The sequence below is a fragment of the Astyanax mexicanus genome, chromosome 1, assembly GCF_023375975.1.
Source record: "Astyanax mexicanus isolate ESR-SI-001 chromosome 1, AstMex3_surface, whole genome shotgun sequence".
Lineage (NCBI taxonomy): Eukaryota > Metazoa > Chordata > Actinopteri > Characiformes > Acestrorhamphidae > Astyanax > Astyanax mexicanus.
Window position 1 is genome coordinate 70,129,427 of NC_064408.1, and position 27,863 is coordinate 70,157,289.

General features: G+C 37.5%; 1 protein-coding gene across 2 annotated transcripts; it reads left to right on the forward strand.

Moving 5' to 3' along the window:
- The first annotated feature begins 1,969 nt into the window (after window positions 1–1,969).
- ppp2r5ea (protein phosphatase 2, regulatory subunit B', epsilon isoform a) lies at window positions 1,970–26,755 on the forward strand. Of its 2 annotated transcripts, none has more exons than XM_007256660.4 (14): window positions 1,970–2,074; window positions 18,988–19,148; window positions 20,368–20,564; window positions 21,224–21,325; window positions 21,437–21,529; window positions 22,282–22,412; window positions 22,517–22,576; window positions 22,942–23,050; window positions 23,497–23,550; window positions 23,632–23,682; window positions 24,285–24,404; window positions 24,529–24,656; window positions 26,274–26,375; window positions 26,505–26,755. In XM_007256660.4, the coding sequence occupies exons 2-14, from the start codon at window positions 18,992–18,994 to the stop codon at window positions 26,605–26,607; spliced, it is 1,407 nt and encodes a 468-aa protein (XP_007256722.1). In that variant the 5' UTR covers window positions 1,970–2,074; window positions 18,988–18,991; the 3' UTR covers window positions 26,608–26,755. The 2 variants fall into 2 exon arrangements, with proteins under 2 accessions (XP_007256722.1, XP_007256721.1); XM_007256659.4 differs by lacking the exon at window positions 1,970–2,074 and adding an exon at window positions 6,922–7,536.
- Window positions 26,756–27,863: the final 1,108 nt, after the last annotated feature.

Sequence of the window (27,863 nt, forward strand, 5' to 3'; positions counted from 1 at the left end):
TAGTTACCTAGTCAGTGAACTAGTGAGTTATCTAATTACCTAATCAGTAAACTAGTGAGTTTAACTTGTCAGTGAACTAGTGAGTTATCTAATTACCTAATCAGTAAACTAGTGAGTTACCTAGTCAGTGAACTAGTGAGTTATCTAATTATCCAATCAGTGAACTAGTGAGTTGTCTAATTACCTAATCAGTAAACTAGTGAGTTACCTAGTCAGTGAACTAGTGAGTTATCTAATTATCTAATCAGTAAACTAGTGAGTTACCTAGTCAGTGAACTAGTGAATTAGATAGTTACCTAGTCAGTGAACTAGTGAGTTATCTAATTATCTAATCAGTGAACTAGTGAGTTGTCTAATTACCTAATCAGTAAACTAGTGAGTTACCTAGTCAGTGAACTAGTGAGTTATCTAATTATCTAATCAGTAAACTAGTGAGTTACCTAGTCAGTGAACTAGTGAATTAGATAGTTACCTAGTCAGTGAACTAGTGAGTTATCTAATTACTTAATCAGTAAACTAGTGAGTTTAACTTGTCAGTGAACTAGTGAGTTATCTAATTACCTAATCAGTGAACTAGTGAGTTTAACTTGTCAGTGAACTAGTGAGTTATCTAATTACCTAATCAGTAAACTAGTGAGTTACCTAGTCAGTGAACTAGTGAGTTATCTAATTATCTAATCAGTGAACTATAGTGAGTTACCTAGTCAGTGAACTAGTGAATTAGATAGTTACCTAGTCAGTGAACTAGTGAGTTATCTAATTACTTAATCAGTAAACTAGTGAGTTTAACTTGTCAGTGAACTAGTGAGTTATCTAATTACCTAATCAGTAAACTAGTGAGTTACCTAGTCAGTGAACTAGTGAGTTATCTAATTATCTAATCAGTAAACTAGTGAGTTACCTAGTCAGTGAACTAGTGAATTAGATAGTTACCTAGTCAGTGAACTAGTGAGTTATCTAATTATCTAATCAGTGAACTAGTGAGTTGTCTAATTACCTAATCAGTAAACTAGTGAGTTGCCTAGTCAGTGAGCTAGTGAGTTAGCTAGTTGCCTAGTCAGAAAGCTAGCAAGTTAGTTAGTTACCTACTTTGTGCATGAATATTTAGCACACCTCACTAATGTGAGCTTTTTAATGAAGTGAAACACTTGCTTAAAGAATAAATATAACATAAAACATAACATTTGTATGAAATTTAAATTGAAAAAAGAAATTTGCGGCTGTTGTGCACTGGATTCTTATTGCTCTCTGTGTTTGAAAGAATGCCTGAAACTGGTGGGGTGGGCGTGGTCAGTCTCAGACCAAGAGCTGAATAACGTTTTAAAAAACGATTTATGTGGGGATATAAAAATTTAAAAATATAATCAGAGGATACACTAGCTGCTGCATTTAAATAATGGAGGTAGAATTACAGTATATTATAAAAAAAACGTGATTGAAAGTTGTCTGTTTTGCTATTAAAACCTATGGGGATGGGTGGGGTTACACAGCTTTCTGAAACCGAACAGCAGGGGGCGCCCAACCTGTGGTATCCTCACTTTTGAGAGACGATGCTCTGTCCAGCTATACACAGTCTATGGTTCAGCCTGTTTGAAACTCCTGGTATCTCACTTCTAGGGTCCAAGCTCTCCTATAGCCAACTATGCCTTTTCAGTAGAAATAAATACATTTACATTCTGGGGTACCTTTAAATCATTCACCACTTGAATAGTGTGGTTAAATGATTTGCTCAAACAGCTGGCCAGCAAGAAAATGCAGCTTTCTGTGCTGTTAAATATGTAACAACAGGTGTACTCTCTGAGCTGTGTGTAAGTAGCTCTTGTTGCTGTGTAACTATCTAAACAAACACAAATATGTGACTTGGTTATGTTGTGAAATTCATGAAGGTTAGTTTAGTGTCTCCCTAAACCGGTTCTCAGGAAAGTCACACAAATAAGTGTACGCTGCATTTCCACTCACAACATTCCCAGGTCAAGCAGCAGAGAGCCTGATTCAACTCCATTTTTTTTATGGTTCTGAGTTGGAATTGATCTGATTTGGGGAGGAGGTGGATATGCCGTATCTGAGGACTGAGGTAGGAACCACTGTAGTGTGCGTTGTGAAGACTGTGCTGACACAATATTATGAATATTAAGTGAAATTAATAATATTAATTGCTGAACATTTAGCAGGTGTCTTAAAACAGTCCATAAAACAAATATAACTAGTGATGTCAAAGGTTACTTTATTAAAGGGGTGGACTTAAAGGGGTGAATTCTTGGATGTGTTTAAATAGTTTGACATTTTTATAAAAATAGCCGAATGAATAATTAAAAAGCATAATTCATTTATTTAAAAAAAAAAAATCTTCCGAACTTTTTCACAATGTTTTTAACAAAATAGTGTTAAAACCAGGCAGTACTAGTGTACAAAATGTTCAGGATTACACTCCTCTATATTTCTAAAAATGTGTTCATTCAGAGCAAATCATAATACATGATTACACAGTTTTGTATAAAATTAATACATATTTATAAATATAACTACGCTGTGGACACAAAAGGTACGTAATACATGTATAAACCCAGATATCAGAAATAAATATTACTAACTTCAAATATGATGAGGTCCAGAAATGTGTTTCTTAGCAATAGTAAGCAATAAAAAAATAAATAAATAAAAAATCACTTGAGTCAGTGCTGTGTAAAAATAGTTGCACCACAAATGCAATTTTTTCTTTGATTCTCACCAAGTATGCCGCAAAAAGATAAACGTAGAAAATATACAATAAAGAAAGAAATAACAAACTAACTAAATAAAAATATTAAATTGGTGTAAATTTACATCCAGGATGGAAATATGTACATAATAACAGTATGTGTTGTGGATATTATTTACAAGTAAGTACATGATTATCTACAGCAGTGAAATATGGAAAACGTGCCAAAGTTCAGTAGTGCAGTTATTACATGACACAACAATCCATGAGGCAATTTTTTATCTGCCTAAGGTAGTGTGCTTTCACTTACAAACACCAAACTTTGCTCCAGTTTACATTATAGCAAAGCAACACATGCCTGGCATAGTATTAATGGAGTTGAATTAGAGTAATATCTGAGATTAGAAGTACTGGCTGCAGTGCTTGTACTGCTCAGGCCTTGTACCTTTTGTCTCGTAATGATATCGTTATTATTTGCGCAGTTTGTTGCTATACGTTTGCATTTATGTTCTAAAGTGTTCAATTTTAAAAGAGCATAATTTATTTCCACTGAGTTCTTATAGGCCTATACGGTTAAAATATCACTGGCGCCACCTCGTGGTGTGATATATAGCTGGAATTATGACGATTATTCCTTGCTTCTGTTGTTAAATAGTCAGAGATTTGAACATTAACCCAAACACGCCCATGGTGACGTTTGTGTCACACCCTTTACAAGATGTAGAAAGTTCCCTACAGTATTCTGTCCGTCACTTTAATCTATGAAGTCCCTCAGTGACACATACTGTGCATCCTGAGAGCATCACAGGACAGTGTGTGAATCTGTGCTTGTTCATCTGACCTCAATTTAAAAGTGTATTTTTGCTTCTACAGCTCTGATCTGATCCAACCATTTCAACTATTTAAATGCTTTAATAAAATGTTTTATGCTCCATGTAACTAATTCTGACCTGACTGCTGTGCAAAATGTTAAAATACAAATTATAATATTGCAGTTGTTATTTTTGCATCAACAATTTAACCTTAAAATATTTACAGTCATGTGTCCACAATATGAAAAAAAAAAAAATAAGAATGAGCTGCTCACTGAATTTATACATTTTTGAATTTATATTAATATTATATTCTAAAATTCAGAATTGGGTCTAGGCTCTTATATGTTAATGTAAGGTTATGTTAATGACACAAAACAGTGATATTCAATATTCAGTAATACATTTTCCACATTTACTGTGAAAGAACACATTAATATAATTATACGTTTAATAAATAAATAATAATGTGTGTTTCCTGGTTACACTGATCACAACCTTCACACGCTTTTATTTTGAAGGGACTGAAGACTCTTACTGCATGATGAGAATTATTAATGTCAATTTGACTTAATATTTCTCATATTTTCTTAAGATATCCACCCTGTTGTAAAAAAGTATTTGAAAATATTCATAGAAAATCAGAATGTATCTTTGAAACAGAACAAGGTCATCATGAACACCCTGCCACTGTCCACCCTGCCACTCTCCACTCTGTCCTTGTTCATCATGTCACTGACCAGCCTGTTGTTGTCTATTCTGTCAATGACCACCCTGCCACTGTCCACCTTGTCGCTGTCAACCCTGTCACTCTTCATCTTGTCACTGTCCACCATTTGTCACTCTCCATCCTGTTGCTGTCTACACTGTCACTGTCTACCCTGTGTCGCTGTCCACCCTGTCACTCTCCATCCTGTTGCTGTCTACACTGTCACTGTCTACCCTGTGTCGCTGTCCACCCTGTCACTCTCCATCCTGTCACTGTCCACCCTGTGTCACTCTCCATCTTGTCGCTGTCCACCCTGTCACTCTCCATCCTGTCACTGTCCACCATGTGTAACTCTCCATCCTGTTGCTGTCCACCCTGTCTCTGTCCACCCTGTCACTCTCCATCCTGTCACTGTCCACCATCTGTCACTCTCCATCCTGTTGCTGTCCACACTGTCACTGTCCACCCTGTCACTCTCTATCCTGTGACTGTCCACATGTGTCACTCTCCATCCTGTTGCTGTCCACATTGTCACTGTTCACCCTGTCGCTGTCCACCCTGTTTCACTCTTCATCCTGTTGCTGTCCACACTGTCATTGTCCACCCTGTGTCACTCTCCATCCTGTCGCTGTCCACCATGTTTCACTCTCAATCCTGTCGCTGTCCACCATGTGTCACTCTCCATCCTTTTGCTATCCACACTGTCACTGTCCACCCTGTGTCACTCTCCGTCCTGTCGCTGTCCACCCTGTGTCACTCTCCATCCTGTCACTGTCCACCATTTGTCACTCTTCATCCTTTCACTGTCCACCCTGTTGCTGTCCACCATTTGTCACTCTCCAACCTGTCGCTGTCCAACATGTGTCCCTCTCCATCCTGTCACTGTCCACCCTGTCGCTGTCCACCATTTGTCACTCTCCAACCTGTCGCTGTCTACTATGTCACTGTCCACCCTGTGTCACTCTCCATCCTGTCACTGTCCACCCTGTGTTACTCTCCATCCTGTCGCTGTCCACCCTGTCACTCTCCATCCTGTCACTGTCCACCCTGTGTCACTCTCCATCCTGTTACTGTCCAACCTGTTACTGACCACCCTGTCCTTGTCCACCTTGTATACTGATAATTACCCATGAACTCAACTCAGCTAATTGTAAATTCAAAACAAAAGTTTCACCTTCAGAAGCAGATATGGATAAAGTTTGCATTTATACATAAAAAAACTAAAAAGATGTATTAATGGTTGTCTCATAAAGTAGGCTGTTTAAATTTAACCAATTATATTGCTGCTCCTAATATGCGGCTAATATGTAACTGTAAATCAAAGCTTAGACAGTAGAAATGATAGAAATAAGACATCAGTGGGGGAAACACCATCACGGTTCAGTGTCAGGCGGGTTATGTAACGTAGTGTTCGTTCTGAGTGTGGATTAAGTAAGTAACTCAGGGGGAGATACAATCTCTCAGATCCTCCTCTAATAATAAAAAAGCAGGCGGAATCAGTTCATAGCTGTTAAAATGTTAGAATGGCCCGCGGCTGCTGTATTAATCCGTGTGTAAACACGAGCAGACACTCAGCTCTCCACCCGCGATACAGCACAGTGAAGCAAGGCTGCTGTGACATTCCTCCACATCCGGGCCTTTCTGTTCCACTCTGGTGTACTGTCGATTTGTGCTACCCTGTCAAAACGCGCTACCATAGAGTATGTATAAATATATTTATAGGTAAGGCAGCTTTAATAGAACAGCAGGGTAGATGTGTCGACAGGCTTTAAAGCATAGAAATCATATAATTCTTCTAGCAATCTATATCAGACTATATCAAAACTATATACACGATAGAAATATTATTGGGTAAACGTAATGAATTACATGTTTAATGTTTCCTTATGGAAAAAACAACTTTTAAATTACCTTTATTTAACATTGCCTAATATGCATCAGTTAATGCTGAAATTCTGACACTGAATTAACGTTCATTGGAAGGTTTTGAATCGGTGTCTGAGCTCTTCTACGCTCACAATGCTTTTAAATTGAAGGTGGTACCCTCAAATAATAATTATTATTATTATTTAAATGTCCCTTTCTACACTGCAAGACCACAGTACAGGGTATAAGTATATTTATATGCAATCAAAATTACAATTAATAAAATCATACATATAAGTGCATAATGCTAAATCAGTGTTGAATCAACATAAACATAAGTCATCCCTACGACTTAATTATATAGTAGCGGCCAGTTGTGGCCATGCATTATGATCTTGTTCCAAAGCTTTAATAAGTCGTGGCCATGCATATGTATAATATAATTGTATACATTGTGTCACCTTAGGGGCCACATACTTTTGTCACATTCAAGCAAATAATAAAAATAAGTTCAAGCTGTTTGATGCACCCGAAGTAAACCGAATTTTCATGAAAAACACGTGAACATGTTGAACATGTCGGCCAGCGCATGCGCAATGCCGGTAAGTAGCACATATTGACGGTCAGCTCGTTTAGACAGAACACCTGTTCAGACACGCTCACTCACTCTGCAACCTACCGCCACAGCGGCTCGGCGTCACCGACGTTTGACTTTATGGGCGTGTCTGCGGTCATAAAGGTGATTGACAGCAGCGCGAACCAACCGCAGCGCTCAGACGGCTCGGCGTCGCCAATCCGCAGTTACTCATCCCATAAACAACTGTCATCAAGTTCCAGTGCCGTGCGCTGTGTTTTGAGAGAGAGAGAAAAAACTTGGCACTGTGGAGCTCGCTAGCGTTTTCTTATCGGAACGGGGCGATACTGCTGGTGGAGTCTGTAGCTGAGTATTAGCGGGCTGCAGCGGGGGAGAGGCGCGGGCTCTGAGCGGCGGGGAGAGCGGGGGATGTAGCCAGACACCACGTCCCGTTTACGGTTAGCCGAGTCGCGGTGGCGGACGCTTCCCGCAGCCTGGCGGGGACGGTAACAGTAGCGAGAGAGGAGGGATTAGCCAGACGGTCTGTCTGCCCGCTGTAGCTTAGCTTAGCCTAGCTTAGCAATGCTGGAGACATCAGCAGCCTGCTGTGGAGCTCAGTAAGTAGACCGCCTGCAGGACCACCCGGGCCTTCCCCGCCCTCTGTAGACCGACACACGGGCAGGGCGGTCGGCGCTGATCGGGGAACATCGGCGGATCACTGCTAGCTGCTGTTAGCTAGCTTAGTTAACCTAGCTAGCGTGTGAGGCTAGGTTAGGACAGTCAGCGAGCCTCGGGGACGTTGGCTCGCTACACCCTCGCCCTGCACATTCACTTAGTGAAGAGTCGAGGCAGCTGGATCGGAGAATAGACGGTTGAGGTGAGTGTGTATGTTTGAACACTGTGTGTGTGTGTGTTACTGAACATCCGCCCAGGCTAACCTGAAAACTCCCACTCGGTTGTCATCGCCAAGGACTAGCTAAGCTAGGCTAGCTGTGTTAGCTAACAGGCTAACGGGAGATGCACACAGGAGGACAGGCGCTCAAAAAACGGTGAAGATATAATAATCAAATTAGAGCACGTGCGGAGTCAGTTTTCGATAAAGATACATAACCTACATCACAACTAATCTCTAGATACCCGACAAGCCACAGTCCAAGCCCTGCTGTTTATTTCTGTAATAATGAAGTGTAACTACACTTAGAATGACACTTTACCTGCTGTGTTGTTTACAGTGGAGTGACACTTTAGCTATCTAGTTAACTTAACTATCTAACCTATCTTACTTACACTTTGCACAGTAACACACTGCACACTGCACACTTCTTATATTCTTTTTTGTATTTTATCATAGAGCTATTTACTCATTAATTTATATTTTTATTAGATTTTAAAAAGACCTATCTTAGCAGTGTCTATACAGTGGGCTGCTGCAGTTAATAAAGTTATCCATCCATCCATCCCTTGTAAACTTAATTTTAGCCCAAATTATAATAATAATATAACAAAACGATGTACCATTTACCTTTTAACTCCAAACTAGTCAGAATGCACCTTAGTGCATCTACAGAGGGAAGCATGAAGTGCTGTAAGATTTTCCAGGGAAACACTGCACTGGACTTGATATAACATAGTGAACCAACAGCAGCAAATGACTTGTCTCTCCAAAAAATCACTGACCATCAATAAATGTAGCATTTCATTTGTAAATCAAGGGAGCAGAGTCTGAAGGAAGAGTGGAGAGGAACACTGTTCAAGCTGCTTGAGGTCTAGTGTGAAGTTTCTACAATCAGTGATGGTTTGGAGAGACATGACATCTGCTGCTGTTGGTCCACTATGTATCTATGTAATAGATGTACAATAGTTCCACATCTAAACATTGTAGTTCTCATTTTCTTCCACCAATCAAGTCAGTTTTTCCAAAACAGCAGCTACATGCCTTCTTTTCTATCACACCTGAATGAAAGAATGAGATCCATCTAACGAATCGGCTGCATTACAGTAGAGTAGACTCTCTCTCACTCACTTATTCTCACTCTCTCTCACTCATAATACACACACGCACACAGAACACCAGAGCAGCACGTGCATGTGGACTGTGAGCCACTGCCCAAAAACACACTTTTACCTCGAAAGGGAGTGGAACCAGCACAAGTATCACCAAGTGTGATTTTCACACATTTACACAAAGCCTCGCTTAGAGATAAACACAACCACATACAGCTTCCACTTGTAGGAAAAATAAACTAGATGTGTGAACCTGTCGCATATAAATCGGCGCAGTATGCATGTGCTCTTTGCCACATTTAAGGTCAAATATTATATTCATTGTGCTCTAATCTACAGATTAGATTAAATTGGGATTTAGGTCACAGATCATTTAAAAGACCCAGGGTGAGCTTTCTTCTTGCTGGACCAGTCCCTATCTGCTAGTTTCACTTTAGCTACTTGTTAATAGTTTTGCCATCTATTAGGCAAGAGCCTGAGCGTAAATCGGGTTGTGTCAGTGTAATGGAAAAAAATATCTTCATGAAAATATACTTTAATTATTATTATTATTATTATTATTATTATTATTATTATTATTTTAAACAAAACTTGCTCTAAACTGATAGATCAAATTACCAAAGTTAAATTACCAAAGGTAAATACTAGATAAAATGTATTTAAACACATGCTAATGAGTAAAAAGTCGAACACGCAGCCCAAATCATTGATTCTACGGACTTGCTTGTTTGTTTATTTTTTTGCATTGTGTCATGAATGACTCTTAAATGTTGATGCATGTGTTTGTCAAAACAATGGCATTCATTCATTTTCCTTCACCCGCTGATTGTGTTGTGAAGGGAGACCCTGTGCTGTTCTATTAGTGGGGTTAATTTGCATCATGGGTTTATAATTATGATCTGATGAATCTGTACTGACTTGGAGCAAAATGCATGATGCTGATGTTTTTAGCATAGGCCACAGTAGATATTAGGGAGTCATAATAGTCAAACATATAGGCCCACATATTACTACATGCAGGTATATTTTAGTGCTGTCTCCATTTTTGCTATTTTACTTCTTACATAAAATGTAAATCTGTTGGTAGTTATTTACACTGTATCAGAATTTCATGATTGCCAATAGAAATGCTGTAGAATTACATTCTTACATTTGTCTACAACATGCAAATATTTATTGTGATATTTTGACAGACAAAATGCAACAGTTACAGAAGATAAGCTATATTTTAATACCATCATGTGTTTGGTACAGTGTATTTTATTCACAGTGTGCTGCATCCAATTAAACAATAGGAATTAGTCTTTGTAATAAAATGTGTTGCTGAAGCACTAACTATATCCACTATATGCTGAGAAAGGTATGCACTGTATTACTTTAATGAAAGATAGTGTCATATTCACCTGTAGTATGGATACCATGGTGTTACATCTTGTCTATATCAGCATCAACCCTTATATTTATGCATGGTACTGAAAGATCCAGTCAGAACTCCTGCATCTCCATTTTTTCGCTTCCCTTTGTCTAAAGGTAGTCCAAGGTTGCAGATAATTGGTGATGATGTCTTCTTTATTCTGTTTCTCTCACATGCTGATTTGCTGCTGTTAGCAGTATTAGCAAAGCATTGCTGTTCTTTGTAAGCCTTGATGTACAGGCTCTTGGGAATGCAACAGCTTCCACACCTGTTTTTGTTTTGCAGTTGCAGTCATGCATTTCATGGACTCACTGTTCAGACACTTTGGGCGTGTTCACTATAAGGCCTATGACCCATAGGTGTTTGGCATAACTTAATTATTGCCTTAATTGTGTCAGGCCCCAGTTTGTAGGAAAAGGGTTTGGGCCCCATGACTCAACAGGGCCACATTCAGGTGGAATGTGATATAAAACTTGATAGAGGAGCTGTTTATTATACGAAGAGGTTTATGGACTTTTAAACAAAACTTCTTGCTTTCTTTTAAGGCTGGCATATACATTTTATATATTGATATATTTAAAATTATACAAAAACCTCCCATGCAGGTTATCTGTGTTCTAAAAAAAATTATCCTGGGTCTTTTTTTTAGTGAGACAGAGTGCAGTCTACGGCAGTCTATATCGTTTTAGTATTGTTTAAAAAGTTTACTGTTCATATGTTCCAGGATGTGGCTACAAAGGGGCAGATGTTTTGCAGTAATTTAGCAGTTTTTTTCTAATATTATATTGTGCGCCCTAGTATTTTCTTCTTCTACAAATAATGTAGAAATGTTGCAATTAAAGCAACTTTTCACGTTCTTTAACATCCAGTTCACTGAATCAGTGAAATATCACACATTGCAACTGTCTTATGTTTATTATTAATATAACATACACAGTCATTAATATTTAAATGCCCAGCATGGTGTGTTTTGGGGTGCTAAATAAATAATGGTACTTCAATTTTTTTTCTTTGTTTAAATTTAATCAAATCATATGCATTGTGTTTCTCCTAAGCAAATTTCACATTCATGTTGCCCGGCCCTATTCTCTCACCTGTTGGTTAGAATATTATGAGAATACAGTTGAGACTGTTTTCCTTCTTTCTGCTGTGACAATCGTGAATGCTCCCTTTTGTGGTTTAGCAGTAAAAGTTAAAGACTTAAAGATCTCTTTCTCTTTTTTTAGGAACAGCCTGACTTGTAGCCTTATAAATCCTCATTTTCGCTTGGCAGATATTGTTTATTGTGCTTTTTTTTTTTAGTTATGCTGTGGGGTACACATTTGGGATATGGCAGTATATTGTTGTTGTTTGATTGCACAGCATCTTTACAAGTAAATGAAGTTTGGTGAATTAAGATTATTTAAAATGGATTTATATTGGGGCAAAAACAAGTTTAGCAGCTCTTTCGGTATGTTATTTCTAGAATACTTCTCTCATGACTGAACAAGTAGCTGACTATTGAACAGTAAAACAACCTAGCTTGTTCTTTCGTTGGCATTCCAGGAATGTGTGTGCTCTCATCTAAATATTTAGTTGTAAATGCAATAGTGTTATTCCGTGGAAGGAATCCCTCTCAGCTCACATACCATATGCTCACGCAGCGTTTCTTAACTCAGCCATATACTATATGTTAGCTTCTATTTTGGCCCTGTCATTCAGAAGGAGCTACTTGGCCTAAGCCTGCTGTTAGCCTGTTATCACTTTCTTCTTCAGCCTTTGATCCAGCCTGATATATTACTCTGGGGCACTTTTCCAGACTCAGATTAAGGCTGCTTCTTGACTAAATTATGATTTACATCTGAGCAAATGAGTGTTGTATTTCTTAACTGCTGGTTAGTAAATATCCTTCAGTATACCAGTGGAAAACAGACGTGGTTCTCAAACAGGATTTGGAGTATAAAAAAAAAGCACAATTTAAAGCAAAAATAAATGAATGTGTGTTTTAAATGGTAGAATCAGATATACTACATGATAAGTGATCAGACCCAAATTCTGTATAATTGATTCTTCAGTAATTTTATTTTTGTAGACACCAAGAGTAGGGGTGTGTTTTATTAAAGTGACTCTCTCAGTTTAGCCAGGTAGAAGAGATGAGAAAGGTCCTATCATACAGTCATTAATTAAATTAGAAATCCTGATTTGTAAAATATTCCCAGTGAGAACTTTCTCTTGTTGCATGTGGATAGTTGGGTATGTCTGTGTTTAGGTTTGTCATGATATAAGCATTATTGACTTACAGTGCAATACATTAAAAATACCTCAGTTATTTTTATTGGCCATAATATCGTCCATTGATTTATTTGCATGTCTGTTATGTTTTAGCCAGTTGCACAGTCAACCAGTGCATCAATAACTGTTGCTCCGTACACACAGAGTAGACTGTGGTAGGTAAATAGAAAAGTATGCTCCCAGTTAATTAAAAGTTAATTCCCCATTAAAGAGTGTAACTACATTATTATTTCATAACATTATCATTAAATTTGTGGCATTAAATTACGATATTGGTGTGTAGCAAAAATATCCAGGAAAATGTATTGCCCCCCCAAACAATGATTGGGACTGCTATGTCTGTGTTGGTGCTTGATGCAGTACTAAGTGTTATTGGAGTGGTGTTGAGGGAAATCTATTCACTGGTCTCAGTCCAACTGGGTTTTTTTTTTTTCTTTCAAATGATTCATGCATATAATCTGGGACCTATTTTGGGTGTCCCATGTGTTTGCGAATGGAAAGCCAACCCTTCAATTCTACACTAGAGTGCCTTGTTCTGTGTGATGTTAATTTTTAACTCCTCTCTGATCTATTCCGGTATTAGATACTTTTTACTTTTACTTGCTATATGGTGTCAGGGTGACCCTGTGGTTCATTGTACTATACATTATTTTTTGGACATGCATGGTGCTACTGAGCTTTAGGTCTGAGAATAGATTCAGAGATGTGTGACATTTGACTTAAACATCCCTACATGGAGTTCTGCTGATCTCCTGAGTTCCACTAGGTTTATGGCTGCATTTATAGCAGCTTTAGTTTCATCAGTGTACATCTTACTGTTAGGTCCCGTTTACCATTGGAATTTACTAGCAGTGAGCTCTACTAAAGCAATGGGATCTATCTTTGGCAAAATGGAGAAGGAATATAAACAAAACTGGTTATTGAATGTAAAACAATATTGATTTCCTTATTCTGTTAACAAAAAACTAGATGCATGATAATAACAGATTTATAGATTCTAACAGAAAAAGCAAAGTTCATTTGATACAGATATATTCAGAATAAAATGAATTTTGCTGCCATGTACAGCTCTGGAAAAAGTAAGAGACCACAAAAAATGAGTTTCATTGATTTTACCAAATTAAAAACCTCTGGAATATAATCAAGAGGAAGATGGATGATCACAAGCCATCAAACCAAACTGAACTGCTGAATTATTTCACCGGGAGTGGCATAAAGTTAAATCCAAAAGCAGTGTGTAAGACTAGTGGAGGAGAACATGCCAAGATGCATGAAAACTGTGATTTAAAAAACAGGGTTATTCCACCAAATTTTGAAACTCTATGAAACTTTATGAATATGATTTTTTTTTTTTGTTTTTTGCATTTTTTTGAGGTCTAAAAGCTCTGCGTCTTTTTTGTTATTTTAGGCATTTCTCATTTTCTACAATAAATGCTCTAAATGAAAATATTTTTATTTGGGAGAAATGTTGTCTGTGGTTTATAGAATAAAACAACAATGTTAATTTTACTTAAACATATACCTAAGATAAATAGCAAAATCGGAGAAACTGATTCAGAAACTGAAGAGTTTAATTTTTTTCCAGAACTGTATATTACATGTCAGAAAAGGACCAAACTGTGCTGGTTGAGCTACTACAATTGGACAAGGCTGAGAGTTTAAAATTGTCAGGACCAGTTAAATAAATTTGGAACCAAAAAAAATGTGAAAAAAAATTCTCAGGAGATTTCATTGTTTGCGTACAGTTGGTTGAAAGTTAAAAGGGTAAGGAAAGTAAATGTTACTTTTGTGTCTAGTCTCTCTCTAAGTTATAAACATGTATATCTGTATCAGTATTGGCATCAGCAGATATATACAACAGTAATATCGGGTATTGACCTCGGCTCGTAATTTCCACGTCAACAAATGCAGTGTTTTTCCTTATTAGTTTATTTAGAGTTATAGACCGTTTTATACACTGCATTAACCACTACATTCCTATGCTAACTCTATTTAAACTCAAGGCTGGTATCAAGATCAAGATCTATTTCATTTGGATTCAGTACATCTTGAGAGTACCTCCTCTCTTCTCTGAGGAACTTTAGCACTCAGTCCTCACTTTGCAGCTCAGGGAAGGAGAAAGGATCCCCAGCAGCATTACCTAACATGGGCATACTCTGTACAGAAAAGCTAACACAGAGTGGACTTTTTTTATTAGAATGAAATATTTATGTTGGTAATGACCCTCATTTGGAGTTTTTTCACTGTATAAACATTTTATAGCACACAGGTGCAAAGATTTGTTTTTCTTTGCATATAGCATTTTAGTTTAACATGCATTGTCATTTAAATAGCCTAATAAACAAAGTCCAAAACCATGCAAGGCAGATTTGCTGTGTCATAGCAGACGTGATTGGCACTGACAGGGACCCAGCAACCCAGTTATGTGGAATGATGGGCTGCTGCTTCTTCATCTGTGAAGTTTTTACTGAGTGCTGTTTCTTCTTGTGTTTCTGTTTTAGAGAAAAACTTGTTTTTCTTGAGGTTACTGGACTTTTTTTAAGTACTCTTACATCTGTACTGTAATTACTATGTGTTAGTGTGATGGGCCAATTTACAGTTCACCCTACAGCCTGTGTCTCTGGCATATCATAATACTGCAATACAACAAAAGTTCAGGGTTGCTTTATTTAAGGCTTTTGTTAGCAGCAGTAAGCTAGCGCACATGCGCTTACTACTCAAGGACCTAATGGCATTTTTTATTTATTTTATTTTTTTACATCTACTTCATTTAAAACAAAAGCATCGCTACTGTGCAAACTTGAGATTATAGAAATAATCCCCTGTTACTGTAAACTAACTTGTAATTATTTTTGATGCGCTTAAAGCCAACACATCTGTAAGACGCTAGCTACACTAAACTTAAATAGAGACCTTTGTTTTGCTCATGGCTATTGTGCTGAATTGTGTCAATAATAATTAATAATAATACTTTATTTATATAGCAAACAGCTCAAAGTGCTGTACATATAGACAGGGGGGCAGAACCCCAGTACAATTTTGTGGAGTAATAAACAAAACAAATAAAACAATTTTATTAGTGAACGTCTATATTCATACATAATATTCATCCAGCTTATAAGGCACATCACTAGTACGAAACAGGGGTGGGGGGTACTTCAAATATATACTGGATGTTAATCTACAAAGATTTCTCTCCTAAAAACTCTTTATTTGGTTGCGTAAAGTGCTTTCGTTCATTTACAGTAAGCTTAGATTTCTATATTTCCACAGGAGCTACAGCATTAGTGGCTAACAAGTAGCACTATGCCGCCCGACAGCACTACACTGAGGAACTCTGAGTGTTTTGTTTAACCAGGACAATATTAGCTAGCAGTTCATCCCACGTAGCTTGTTTCAACTTAGTAATTATGCTTACAAAAGTCCAGTGTACTCGCCTCTGAATGGCGGAAGAGCTAGCACTGACTGGTAAAATTCATACATAAGGCGCACTGATGATGATTGGGAAAACTTAAATATTTTAAGTGTGCCTTAATTGCAGAAAATATGTTAAGATAATTAGCTAAAATTGAGTATTTGACAATTATGATAAGACAAAGTAAAGTTAATAATGTAAAATAATGTAAAACTGCAAATAGAGCAATGGAATAAGATAAGATTTGAAAAAGGTTGTAGTTTAAAAAAATAAATAATTAAAAAAGGAAATTAAATCAGAAAATATGCTAAAAAAACAAATCTTTAATTAAAACAAAGTTTATGCGTTTTTGAAAGTGTTTACTGATCCTGCTTGTCTAATCTCAGTCACACTAAAGCATAGATTTTGACTTGCGTTTAGAATGTTATTAATATATTAAATGTTAAAAATGTACAACAAGCCATGTTACAACCTTGTATCATAATGAACAGAGTTCTGAATTTTGTGAAATATTACAGCCTTGGTGATAACGTGTGCAATTGATCCTGACTAATACATTATCTGATTGAAGACCTATGTCATGGCTGACTGTGGTCTGTGTGCTACAGACATTAAACTTAGTTACAGATCTGTCTGTTTTCCAACACCTAAAACACTGCTTTAAAGAAAATTGACGTACACATGGTTATTTATTTTAATGTAGCCTTTTATGAAGTATCCCTGGACTTGAATATTGTGGCAAAACGAACGTTTTTGATTGTTTGTTTGAGTGATGCTCAGCGCTCCTATTATGAACCTGCACTTGGCACACTGTTTAACTTGGCATTGATGTACTGCGCTGTGTGAGGAGTAGTGAGGTAGTGAGGAGTACTTTCCTCTTCCTCCACTGCATGTCTGTCAGTGAGGAATGAGCTAAAGCCTGATAACTTCCTGTCAGGCCAGACCTCTCTAATCCCCACGGGGCTGGCGGCCTGTGGGGATGTGCGTTGAGCTCTTACGTAAGACCTAACAGTCCAGGGGAAGACCAGCATGCTGCTACCTCCTCTGCCGTGCAGTGATTCCACTGTACATTCCACTGCACATTTTAGTCTGGAATGAGTATGCACACCTGTAGTGCTTCAATGCAGAGTTCCAGAAAGTCACGGTCACACTAATGTGATTAAATTAGTGATACTGTATGAGTCTTTGGACAACAAACATTTACCATGGAAAGCACCAGCAATGGCCTGTGTTGAGTGGAGGCATAAACCCAGACTCTCTATTGTTTATGACGCACAGTTGACAAAATACATGACACCATAAATAAACATAACACTCTTTCACAATCTAACCACTTGTCACTGTGGTTTTAGAATTGCCATAAGCCAACAACATAAACTTTTATGCTGTACATCCAATATTTGGCAATATTTTTTTGTAACTTGTTTATTGAAGATCAAGTAATATTCACCATTTCACAGTTCATTTACAATCAGGCCTTATAAATTACAATTGGTCTTAAAGCATTATGAACATTGCCGGACTCCACTGCTTTACAATTTTTTCCCTCTGTAGTCTCTGGCTACGTGTTATTTCTTCCATATTATGTATCACCCATAGACACTCCATCCAAGATTCATATGTTGGGAATAGTGCTGGGCGATATGGGAAAATCATGCATCATGATATGGAATTTTTTTATATCACGATAACAATATATATCATGATATACCACATTTAAGTATGTTTTCAGTTATTCTTCGAAAAATATGACAAAATAATATTATTGCTTACTTTTTTACAACTTTATTTCAAAGTGACATTAAACCAAATATTCACAAATGAGAATTACTACCTTTTAGTGCAACTATATATGTATCAAATGAAAACAGATGAGGTAAATGCAGTAGCTCATTTTTTCACAAGACCAATGCGTCTCCATTGTTCAGCTCTCATAAGTTTAATAACGTAAAGCAATTCGCAAACCGGCGGGTCCGGCAAATAACATAAAGAGTACTTTATTATCACTTATATAAACAGAGTTTATTCAAAGTGACGACGCCAATACATTTTATTGTAGCCTACTTTATAAATTTGCATAAATAATTAATGAAGTTACTGTAGAAACGATAGGGACGATAGAAGGTAAGCATCACGATAGAAACTTTTCTATCGTCCCCACGATATTTATCATCATATCGCTCAGCAGTAGTTGGGACAGTGTATTTTGAGCCGGTTTAAAATTATACCCCTAATTGCTACAGATGATAAATCTTGAAGGAGATTTAAGGTGTGTTTTTTTTATTTATTTATTTTTTTTTTATGAAATTTTAATTGCTATTGCAACAATGGTATTAAAACGGCCAATTTTTATCACAAAATAAACAAATACTAAAAAGCCATATTAATTATTTCCATTTTAATATGCAGCTTTTAACCATACAAAAAAACTTCACACACCAATAATAGTGTGAATAATCTTCATTAAGATCATGATTCATTATTTAAATGCTGGTATATCTGTTTTTTGGAATGGAGTTTAAAGTAATAATAGTGTACCCTGGCTTAAGCCTGGCAGACTTGACTTGATTTTGACTAGACTTTTTATTGTATTATAATACCTCAGGGTAGCTTTGATACTTTATAAATTAGGATATTTTACCAAGATAATTAGTTTGCAAAGACTACTCTATTAAATCGTGTGTAGCTGCATGTATTTTCTATTTTTTTATATATATATATATTTTTTTTTATCAAAGCGACAGCAGACTCTATAGTAAACTTGTGGAGAAACAATGTGACGTTACATTTTTGATGGATCTTTTCCACTCGATCCAGACACAAATATGTTATCGGCCCGGATTTGCGATCACATGATCAGATTGGGGACATCCTTAGGCCTTTTATTTTTGGTTCACGCTTAACCAGCACTTGTTACAAAGCCATGCAAATGTTGAATGATTTATAAGGCTTATATCTACCTTATGCAGCGATCTGTGCTATAAAACAGCAGAAACCGCTGAGGATTTGGTGTCTGTGATGCAGGCCTGTTTTTATTTCTGACCTCTAATACCATTTGAGAAGCAGGCCATTAGTGGCTAGCTAGAATAGTAGACTCTTTTGATCCGGTGTGGGAACTTTGACTTTCATCATTGTCTTTGATCTCTTAGTGTTTCACAATAAAACCTGCTCTTACGTTTCCTCTATCTGTCTTTTTCTCCTATCCTCTCCTCTCTCTTTTTCAGGGCTATGTCTTCAGCAGCCACCGCGCCCCCGTCCGTAGATAAGGTGGACGGCTTCTCCAGGAAGTCAGTCCGGAAAGCAAAGCAGAAGCGAGCGCAGAGCTCATCTCAGTTCAGATCTCAGGACAAGCCCATTGAGCTGGTGCAGTTGCCGCTGCTGAAAGGTAGGCACATACCTCAGGATCACTCACCTGCTATTCACTGCCGTCAGGCCCTCCTGAGGCACTTTCCCATAAGTTTTCAATATTAGGAAAAATAAAGAGGACATAGAGATGTTCCTACTATGGAAAAAAAATCTGAGCTAGAAGAAGAAACTTCATTATTAAGTGAAGTTTTCTCTTGTGTATTTATAATTTCTCTTTAACCAAGCGAAAATTACTTGATTAATAAAAGGACTTTTTTTTTTCCTTCAAATTTTTCCCTTTTTCTCCCTAATATACACGGCCACTTACCCAACCCACTCATTAGGACTCCCCCTATCACTAGTAATGCCCCAGCACACCAGGAGGGTGAAGACGAACACATGCCTACTCTGATTCAAGCTGCCGAGCAGCTAGCGCGCTCGGAGGAAAGCGCAGGGCTCGGCTCCGGTACATCAGCTCACAGACGCCCTGTGCTGCAGACATCACCCTAGGAGTGATGTGGGGAGAGAGCGCCATCTACCCACCCAGAGGGAGCAGGGCCAATTGTGCTCCCTCTGAGTGCCGGCAGCTTGATGGCAAAGCTGCATGAGCGGGGGTTCGAACCTGCGACCTCCTGCTCATAGTGGCAGCGCTTTAGACCGCTGGACCACTCGGCGCCCCCATAAAAGGACTTATTGGTAGAACACTTTTACTAAAATATTAGATAGCTGCAGCCTTATAGTAATTGTAGCATCAACAATCAGCTCAATTTTTTCTTTGGGGGCGAAAGTTGTTCTGCATCTATAAATTCGCCTTAGTTGATTATAAAATGATGATGACTTTCTCCACTGTTACTTGTTAAGGACCACTGGAATGTTGACCCCCATTAGTGGCAGTGGTGATGTAATAAAAGAAATAATAAACCTTTTCATCACTGGCTCCTCATTAAGCCTCGCTTCTACACACTTGTTATCCACAATCCATAACAATTATCAAATGTGCTGTAAGGGAGTGAGACCGGCAGATTTTGAGAGAAAGTATTAATGTGTAATCATTTTGACTCATGATTAGGAAGTGTTATTGGTCCTTGGTCATGTAGACCTTAAAGAGGTATAGAAGTTAAAAATGCACAAGTCCTTGTCTGGTCAATAATTTTTTTTTTTTGTTTCATTTTGTTCTCCTTTTCGCTTTGTTTCCCCCTCACAATCTCCCTCTCTCTCTCTCTATCTCTCTCTCTCTCTCTCTCTCTGTGTGTCTATAGATGTCTCTGCCCAAGAGCAGCCAGAGTTGTTCCTGAAGAAGCTGCAGCAGTGCTGCACGCTTTTTGACTTCATGGACACGCTGTCTGACCTCAAGATGAAGGAGTACAAGCGCTCCACTCTCAACGAGCTGGTGGACTATGTGACGGTCAGCCGGGGCTACCTGACTGAGCAGACTTATCCTGAAGTCGTCAAAATGGTTAGTGGTGCAAATCATAACAGTTTCAGACCTGTAATTCATCTGTGCTGTAATTTCCTCCAGTTAAGTTTACATTACCAGACTGAAGAGACTTCTTGCATTAATGTGATACAGATCTGATACTTTTAGGGCTGTGTGGACACTTCAGATTTGTGTCACTTTCATATCTGATCCTAGGTCATATAAATATCTAATTTGCAGAATTGTGACATGAATGTGAACAGTTAGATTGGATTTCATGCGTAATTTTGCTTATAAGCATTTGCTTAGTGTTATTGGTGACTGAGAACAAAATCCTTATAGAACACTGTTTTCAATTAGCAGCCATCATAACAATGCTGTTTGGCAGTAGTTTCTAATCACACAGGTGCCAACCAGGCTCTGATCTCTACAAATACAAAGAGACCAAAATACCTGAAATGGAAATTCTAATTATTGTTTCAAAATCATATTTTAAATAATGGGGAAAATTAAAACACCTTTAATAGTTTGACTTCTGCACAGTAGCCATGTTGGTGGTCCACTAGCACTCCTTTACAGGTCACAACCAACAAGCTGATTGACTATTTTTGTTGCAAAAAAAAAAAAAAAAGATTGATCTACTATTTTATAAGTCTCAGTATTTTCGTTAAGATTATCTTCTTCATTTTCTCTTGTAGGTGTCCTATAACATATTCCGGACTCTTCCGCCCAGTGACAGTAATGAATTTGACCCAGAGGAGGATGAACCCACTCTAGAGGCTTCATGGCCACACTTACAGGTACAGTACTTGAGGTGACACCTCACTGTATAGAACAAATTCATGATTTCTCTCCTTACTATCACTTAACATATTTGACACATTTTTCTACCTTTTTTTTCTTCTTTCCAGCTTGTCTATGAGTTTTTCATTCGCTTCCTGGAGAGTCAGGAATTTCAGCCCAGCATTGCCAAAAAATACATTGACCAAAAATTTGTACTACAGGTATGTGTTTTGAGAATCTCCACTGACAAGTGAAATGGTGTATTTTTTACACTATAAGACACACTTGATTATAAGGCACATTATGGGACACTAGTAAAGAATTGTCATGTTTTCCTTCTAATTCAGCAGGTCTGTAAATCTAAGTTAAGTGAAGAAAACGGTCAATTATTTAAAAGTCAAATGAGTGCTGGGTGATAATCTACATAGATTTCTCTCCAGAAAAATGTTTATTTGGGTGAGTTAAGAGCTTCTGTTTATTTACAGTAAGCTTAGATTTCCTGATTTCCACTAAAGCTGCAGCATTAGCATTAGCGGCTAACTGCTAGCCCTATTCCATCCGACAGCGCTACACTGAGGAACCCTGAGTGTTCCGAAAATACTCACCTCTGAACTTTGAAAGAGCTAGCGGGTAATGCTAATACTTCTCCAACAGTGCTAGCCGGGGGTTAGCAGCAGGCTACAGGGGATACTCACCCCTGATTGGCGAAAGAGCTAGCGCTGGCTGGTAAAATGCGCACTGATTTTTGGGTAAAATTAATCCATTTTAAGTGTGCCATATAGTGCGAAAAATATGGTATGATATATATTTGTGGGAAAAAGCCATTGTTGTAAAAATGCAAAGCTTGCTTGAATACAGGAAAATGTATTATTCAGCATGGTGAATTGCAGTAAATGGAGCACTTGTACATGTGGAATGTCTTTGCAAAATAGAGCTCTCTTTCTGACCCCTTTCCTCTGCCTCATACTCTCAGCTCCTGGAGCTTTTTGACAGTGAGGACCCTCGGGAGAGGGACTGCCTGAAGACTGTCCTGCACAGAATTTACGGCAAGTTCCTCGGCCTCAGGGCCTTCATCCGCAAACAGATCAACAACATTTTTCTAGGGTAAGATGGCAGCCTTTATTTCTTTTATTTTTATTTTTTTTTTGTCAAGGCTCAAAACAGGTACAGATTATGTTGCTAACATTAAATGTACACCCTCTTCTTAGGTTTGTGTATGAAACGGAGCATTTCAATGGAGTGGCTGAGCTGCTAGAGATCTTGGGAAGGTATGTGGATGAGCGATATATATATATATATATATATATATATATATATATATATATATATATATATATATATATATATATATATATATATATATATATATTCAAGTTCCTTGAGGAAGTTTTAGGTTTGAAACTGGAGAACCCTTCTTAAGATGCTTTGAGGAACCTACAAGTAAGCGTGATGTGCTTGTATGGAACATTTTCTTTCTCAAAACCTTTTCCTGAAGGTTTCTCAAAGCACCTTAAGGAGATCCTTTACAGTTTTAAATTGAAGGACCTCTAAAAAGTCATCAAGGAACATCATGCTTTTACATTTTTATGACAGTATTTTTATTTGCATTGTTTTTTTTTCCATTATTCTCCAGCATCATCAATGGTTTTGCACTTCCTCTAAAAGCTGAACATAAGCAGTTCCTGGTGAAAGTGTTGCTGCCCCTGCACTCAGCCAGGAGTCTGTCCCTCTTCCACGCACAGGTATTCCAGCACTTTTGTGTCTGTGCGTGTTTGTACTTGCTGCTGAGGATGCTTAGATAGGGCTCTTGAAGCTTTATTTCGAAATGCGCTCACTCTGCCTGTGACAGTTGGAGAGTTTGTGTACTGTTGGAATGTGAGCGGCAGGAAAGAATGCATTATCCCCACAAAGGAAAACATACAAAGCTGTTGCAGAATAATACATCTGGGAGAGAGTACGCACAGGGTCTGAGGAGAGTCCATCAGAGAGAGTTACACTGAGGAGGAGTGAGGGGAATAAAGTCAAATTGGGGCGTGTTTGCATGTTTTTTTCTACAGACCTCATTTAGGAAAAAGTAGTAAATAGTGTGATGAGTAAATGACCGTGCATGCTATAATGCTACATGCTACAAAGTTGTTTTTGTATAGTAGCCAGCAAACATATTTATCAACATGTCTGACCCTTGCAGCTGGCGTACTGTATCGTACAGTTCCTAGAGAAAGACCCCACGCTAACAGAACCTGTGAGTGAATTACTTACGACTCTTCTCTTACTATTTTCTTACAAGTCTGTGTCCATATTTACGAGGTGTGTAACTTTGCAGGTGATAAGAGGATTGTTGAAGTTTTGGCCAAAAACCTGCAGTCAGAAAGAGGTACGTTTGTGTAGAGCTGTTTTTGCCTTTTTTGCTGATTGCAGATCAGTAGTGTGCCATGTTGTATTGTACACTACAGTACTGTAGTGTGTTAAAAAAAAAAAAAAAAAAAAAAAGTAAATAAAGTTACTATTTACAGTAAAGCTTTAAAGGTATTTTTTTAATTGTTGTTAATTTGCATGCACAAACTATTATGCATTTTATTATGGTGGTCATCTTTTGGTACATTCCATCATTTTTACATCATAATTACAGTCTTGTTTTCAAGATGTTTGTGTTTGTAATAAACACATTTTTTAAATATTTTGGCTATATAAATTTGTTTATACAATGTTTTTCTGCACTAGTATATTCATTAAATAATAAAGTTTTTCAGTATTGGATCATATCTCCAAGAATATCAACATCTAAAAATACCTTAAATTATTGCAATATTATTGCAAAGAAATTGTGAACTACTTTATTGGATGACATTTAAAAATAATAATATATATATATAACATGACCAGGACCTCTGTTATAAAAAATACATACTGGTTGGATTCTCTTCTATTGATTTGAAGAATTGACTGATGCTCTGCCAACATTCTGCTGAACTCTAGGTCATGTTCCTCGGAGAGCTGGAGGAGATCCTTGATGTGATTGAGCCCACACAGTTTGTCAAGATCCAGGAGCCACTGTTCAAGCAGATCTCCAGATGTGTGTCCAGCCCACATTTTCAGGTCTGCAGTCCACATGCACCATGCAGTCAGTCTGCACGCAAGCGTTGCACAACCGCTGTTTAATATTACATTAATAACATTAATGTAAAGAAAGTAGTCATCCTCTTTCGTCTCTGTGTGGCAGGTGGCAGAGCGAGCCTTGTACTACTGGAACAATGAGTACATTATGAGTCTGATTGAAGAGAACTCCAGCGTCATCCTGCCCATCATGTTTGCCAGTCTCTACCGGATCTCCAAAGAGCACTGGAACCCGTAAGTGCTCTCAAAATCAGAACTTATCTTGCAGTGTAGATAGCACTTAAATCTGCCCAAAGCCAGAGCAGTGTTTCTGACTAGTACGTTGTGTGTGTTAAAGGGCTTATAGAATGGAAAAAAACATTCTTTTTTTTAAACAGTCTTTGATGTATAATAGGTTTTTAAGTATACATTTCACACTCAAGTTCATGTCTTACGAAAACTAAGCGCTAAAAAAAGAAACTTTCCAGCCTGGGTAGCTGAATGAGTCATGAACAACTAATCAGAGATGTTTTACCTGTATTAGTCTTTAAGTCACACTCCCACTAATCTGAAAGTGTGTTGAGAGGTTGGAGAAATGGTCACATTAAAATAAACTCCTTCCCTGTTTTGGAACGTGAACTCTGTGCAGTGTATTTGAGTATTTATAACTAGAAATGTTAATATGGAATAAAGATATATTATGATGCTATAAGAAATTGCCATCCAAAAAACTGAACCAATATAAAATGTAGTTTATACTACTTCTACTTCTGTTGATATACTTTACACAGCATATTGGGACATATTGTGATGTAGACTATAAAAATAAGAGTAAATATTGTAATATTGTCAAGGCCCTATTTAAGATCATAGTTTTACAAAACATAATTACCGGTAGTGTAGATTTCAATATTGTGTAGATTTTGATTTTGAGGTGTTTTACAGATAAATTAACTGTATTTATTTCATGTATATGACATTTTTAAAGCCTCATTAACAAAATCTAAGAACTTTAGGTGGTTATGTTGCCATATATGGTATTTTATACTCTATTTTTATTATCTATTTAGATTAACTTTTTTTTCTCTTTTTTTCGAAATCAGTCTTACCCTGCTTGTAAACCACAAACATAATCTGTGTTCCAGAAGGTTAAAATATCTTGGGCTTGTGCTCTCTAGTGCAAAAGTTTGATAGCAACATTAGCCTAGCCTAGGAAGTTCACAGCGTATATCAAACGTTTTCACTGCTTGAGTACATCTGAGAGGATTGATGAATCAAATTAATTGGCATACTGAGAGAAACAAAGGAATGGAGAGAAAAAGAGAGAAAAAAACGAGCTGCGCTCTTTCTTCAATGTGAAAATTTTAGAGAAATAAAAGAAATTATTATTAATAGATTTAAAGATCAGGTCCCAAATTTTGAAGAATGAACACAAATAGATAATTATTATAAGTGTTATTATTGTTGTTTATTGTTATAATGTTTCTGTTGTGATACAGGCCTTGATTATTCCTCAATAGATGTTTTTATCTGAGTTGTAGTTCTTTTTGCAGTAAACATTTTAAAATAAATTGACAAGTGTGTTTAATTCAGGTCTTATTGTGTTTAAGTAAAGCTGTTTAGCCTAGAAAGTCTCTTAAGCCATTTAAGAAAGAATTATGGTATATTGTTTATCAACGAGATGAAATAAAAAAAAAAAGTATATGCTTTTCTAAAGCTCATTTTCAAGAGCCTAAAAAACCTCAAGCCTTGTAAAACCTCACAAGAATCTAGAAAATGTAAAACATGCACTGTTATACAATATAAAGGTATGTTTTGTTCTTAAATGCTTTTGGCCCAAAGCCTTTGTTCATCCTTCTTTGTCTTTTTCAGAGCGATATCTGCTTTAATCTACAATGTGCTGAAAGCATTCATGGAGATGAACAGCGCACTGTTTGATGAACTTGCTGCCACTTACAAATCAGACCGTCAGAGGTAAGACACTGCGCCTGATATTTTAAAAAGAATTAGAGAACGTAAGAATTAGCCTTTTGGAGTTTTTGGAGTTTTTTTTTCCCTTCCTCTTCTCACTCTCTCGCTTCTCTTCCTCTCGTGTTCTCTCAGGGAAAAGAAGAAGGAGAAGGATCGCGAGGACTTGTGGCGGAAGCTGGAAGAGTTGGAGCTGAGGCGGGGCATCCAAAACAGCGATGGCATCATTCCCACCTAACATGGATGTCTAACTCCACCCCTCCAACCAATGGCCCTTTTTTTCTGCCACAGGGACACCACCCCCCCTCCATGCTTCTTGTGCTACATGAATTACTGTACACTCCTGCGTTTGTCTGTCCTGTCCTTTTTTCTTTTTTTCCCCCTTTCCTCAAAAAAAAAAAAAAAATCCCTTTCAACCTGTTTCCTTTACAATGATACTACACTGAAACAATAGACAATAAAAAAAGAAAAGGAGCTGTATCTACCTTAGGGGAGAAAAGACTCTGTGTACACTCTACACGATAAAAGAAAAAAAAAAAACAAAGAAGAAAAAAAAAAGATAATCATCTATGGTGAAAGGATATTTTTGGAAAACCCTTTGCTTCAGAAAAGGAGCCTCATTTCATCATGTTTCAAAAGAGTGTGGTCCCAAAGCATCCTCATAATCGAAGAGATATCATGCACTCTTGTGAGGCTGCCCTTGTCCGTCCCACGTTCTTTTTTTTTTTTTTTTTTTTTTGTCTCATTTTTTTTCTTCACCTCATCAAAGAAAGACTTGATCACATATGATCACAACTACGTTTATATATCGACACCTCCGAGTGCGGCTACTGTACCAGAGTATCAAAACAATCACTCAGATGAGAAAAAGGAACACTGAAATTCAAGAAGACTATTTTCAAGAATGTCAGGAATGTGATTATCCCAGTTCTATTGTTGTACAGGGCAGGTGCCAGTCTGGCACTGGTACCGTCAAACAGGAATCGCTTCATAATTTCAACGGGCAGCAGTAGGCTACAGAGGTTGCCATAACCTTTATCTCCCTGAAGTATTTTTTTAAACGTGTGAAACAGGTCATGAAAGCCTGCTTTTTTTGTGAGCAGCTGTGTGCTGTGTTTCTCTGGAGACCTCTTGGAAACTTCAGCCTAGCTTCATTTTCAGTATGACTTTAGACGGTCAAGAACTGTTCTTCTTTTCTCGTGGCGCAGTGTTCAGAACTTCTTCAGTGTGTTTTTTAACCTTCTTTTAACCTCTTACTCTGGACATTTTAGCCATGAGCAGCTCTACTGTCTACTGCTCTTATCTTCGGTCCGTTTTGAAGGGCAGGACAGTCGGATGCCCTTGAAACGATTGACTAGAGCTTAGATGACTTTTACAGGAGTGTTCGGAATGACAGCCGGCGTTTGTGGGGTAATTTTAAGGCCCATTTGGGAATAAAAATGCGGATCCAGTAAGTCTTATTCCTCAATAAAAATAAATACCAGCTGCAGTGGT

Coding starts and splice junctions, on each gene's coding strand:
- ppp2r5ea (XM_007256660.4), top strand. CDS start 18,992: ATGTCTTCAGCAGCCACCGCGCCCCCGTCCGTAGATAAGGTGGACGGC. Junction 20,565..21,223: donor ATCCTGAAGTCGTCAAAATG/GTTAGTGGTGCA, acceptor TTTCTCTTGTAG/GTGTCCTATAACATATTCCG. Junction 23,051..23,496: donor TGTCCCTCTTCCACGCACAG/GTATTCCAGCAC, acceptor TGACCCTTGCAG/CTGGCGTACTGTATCGTACA.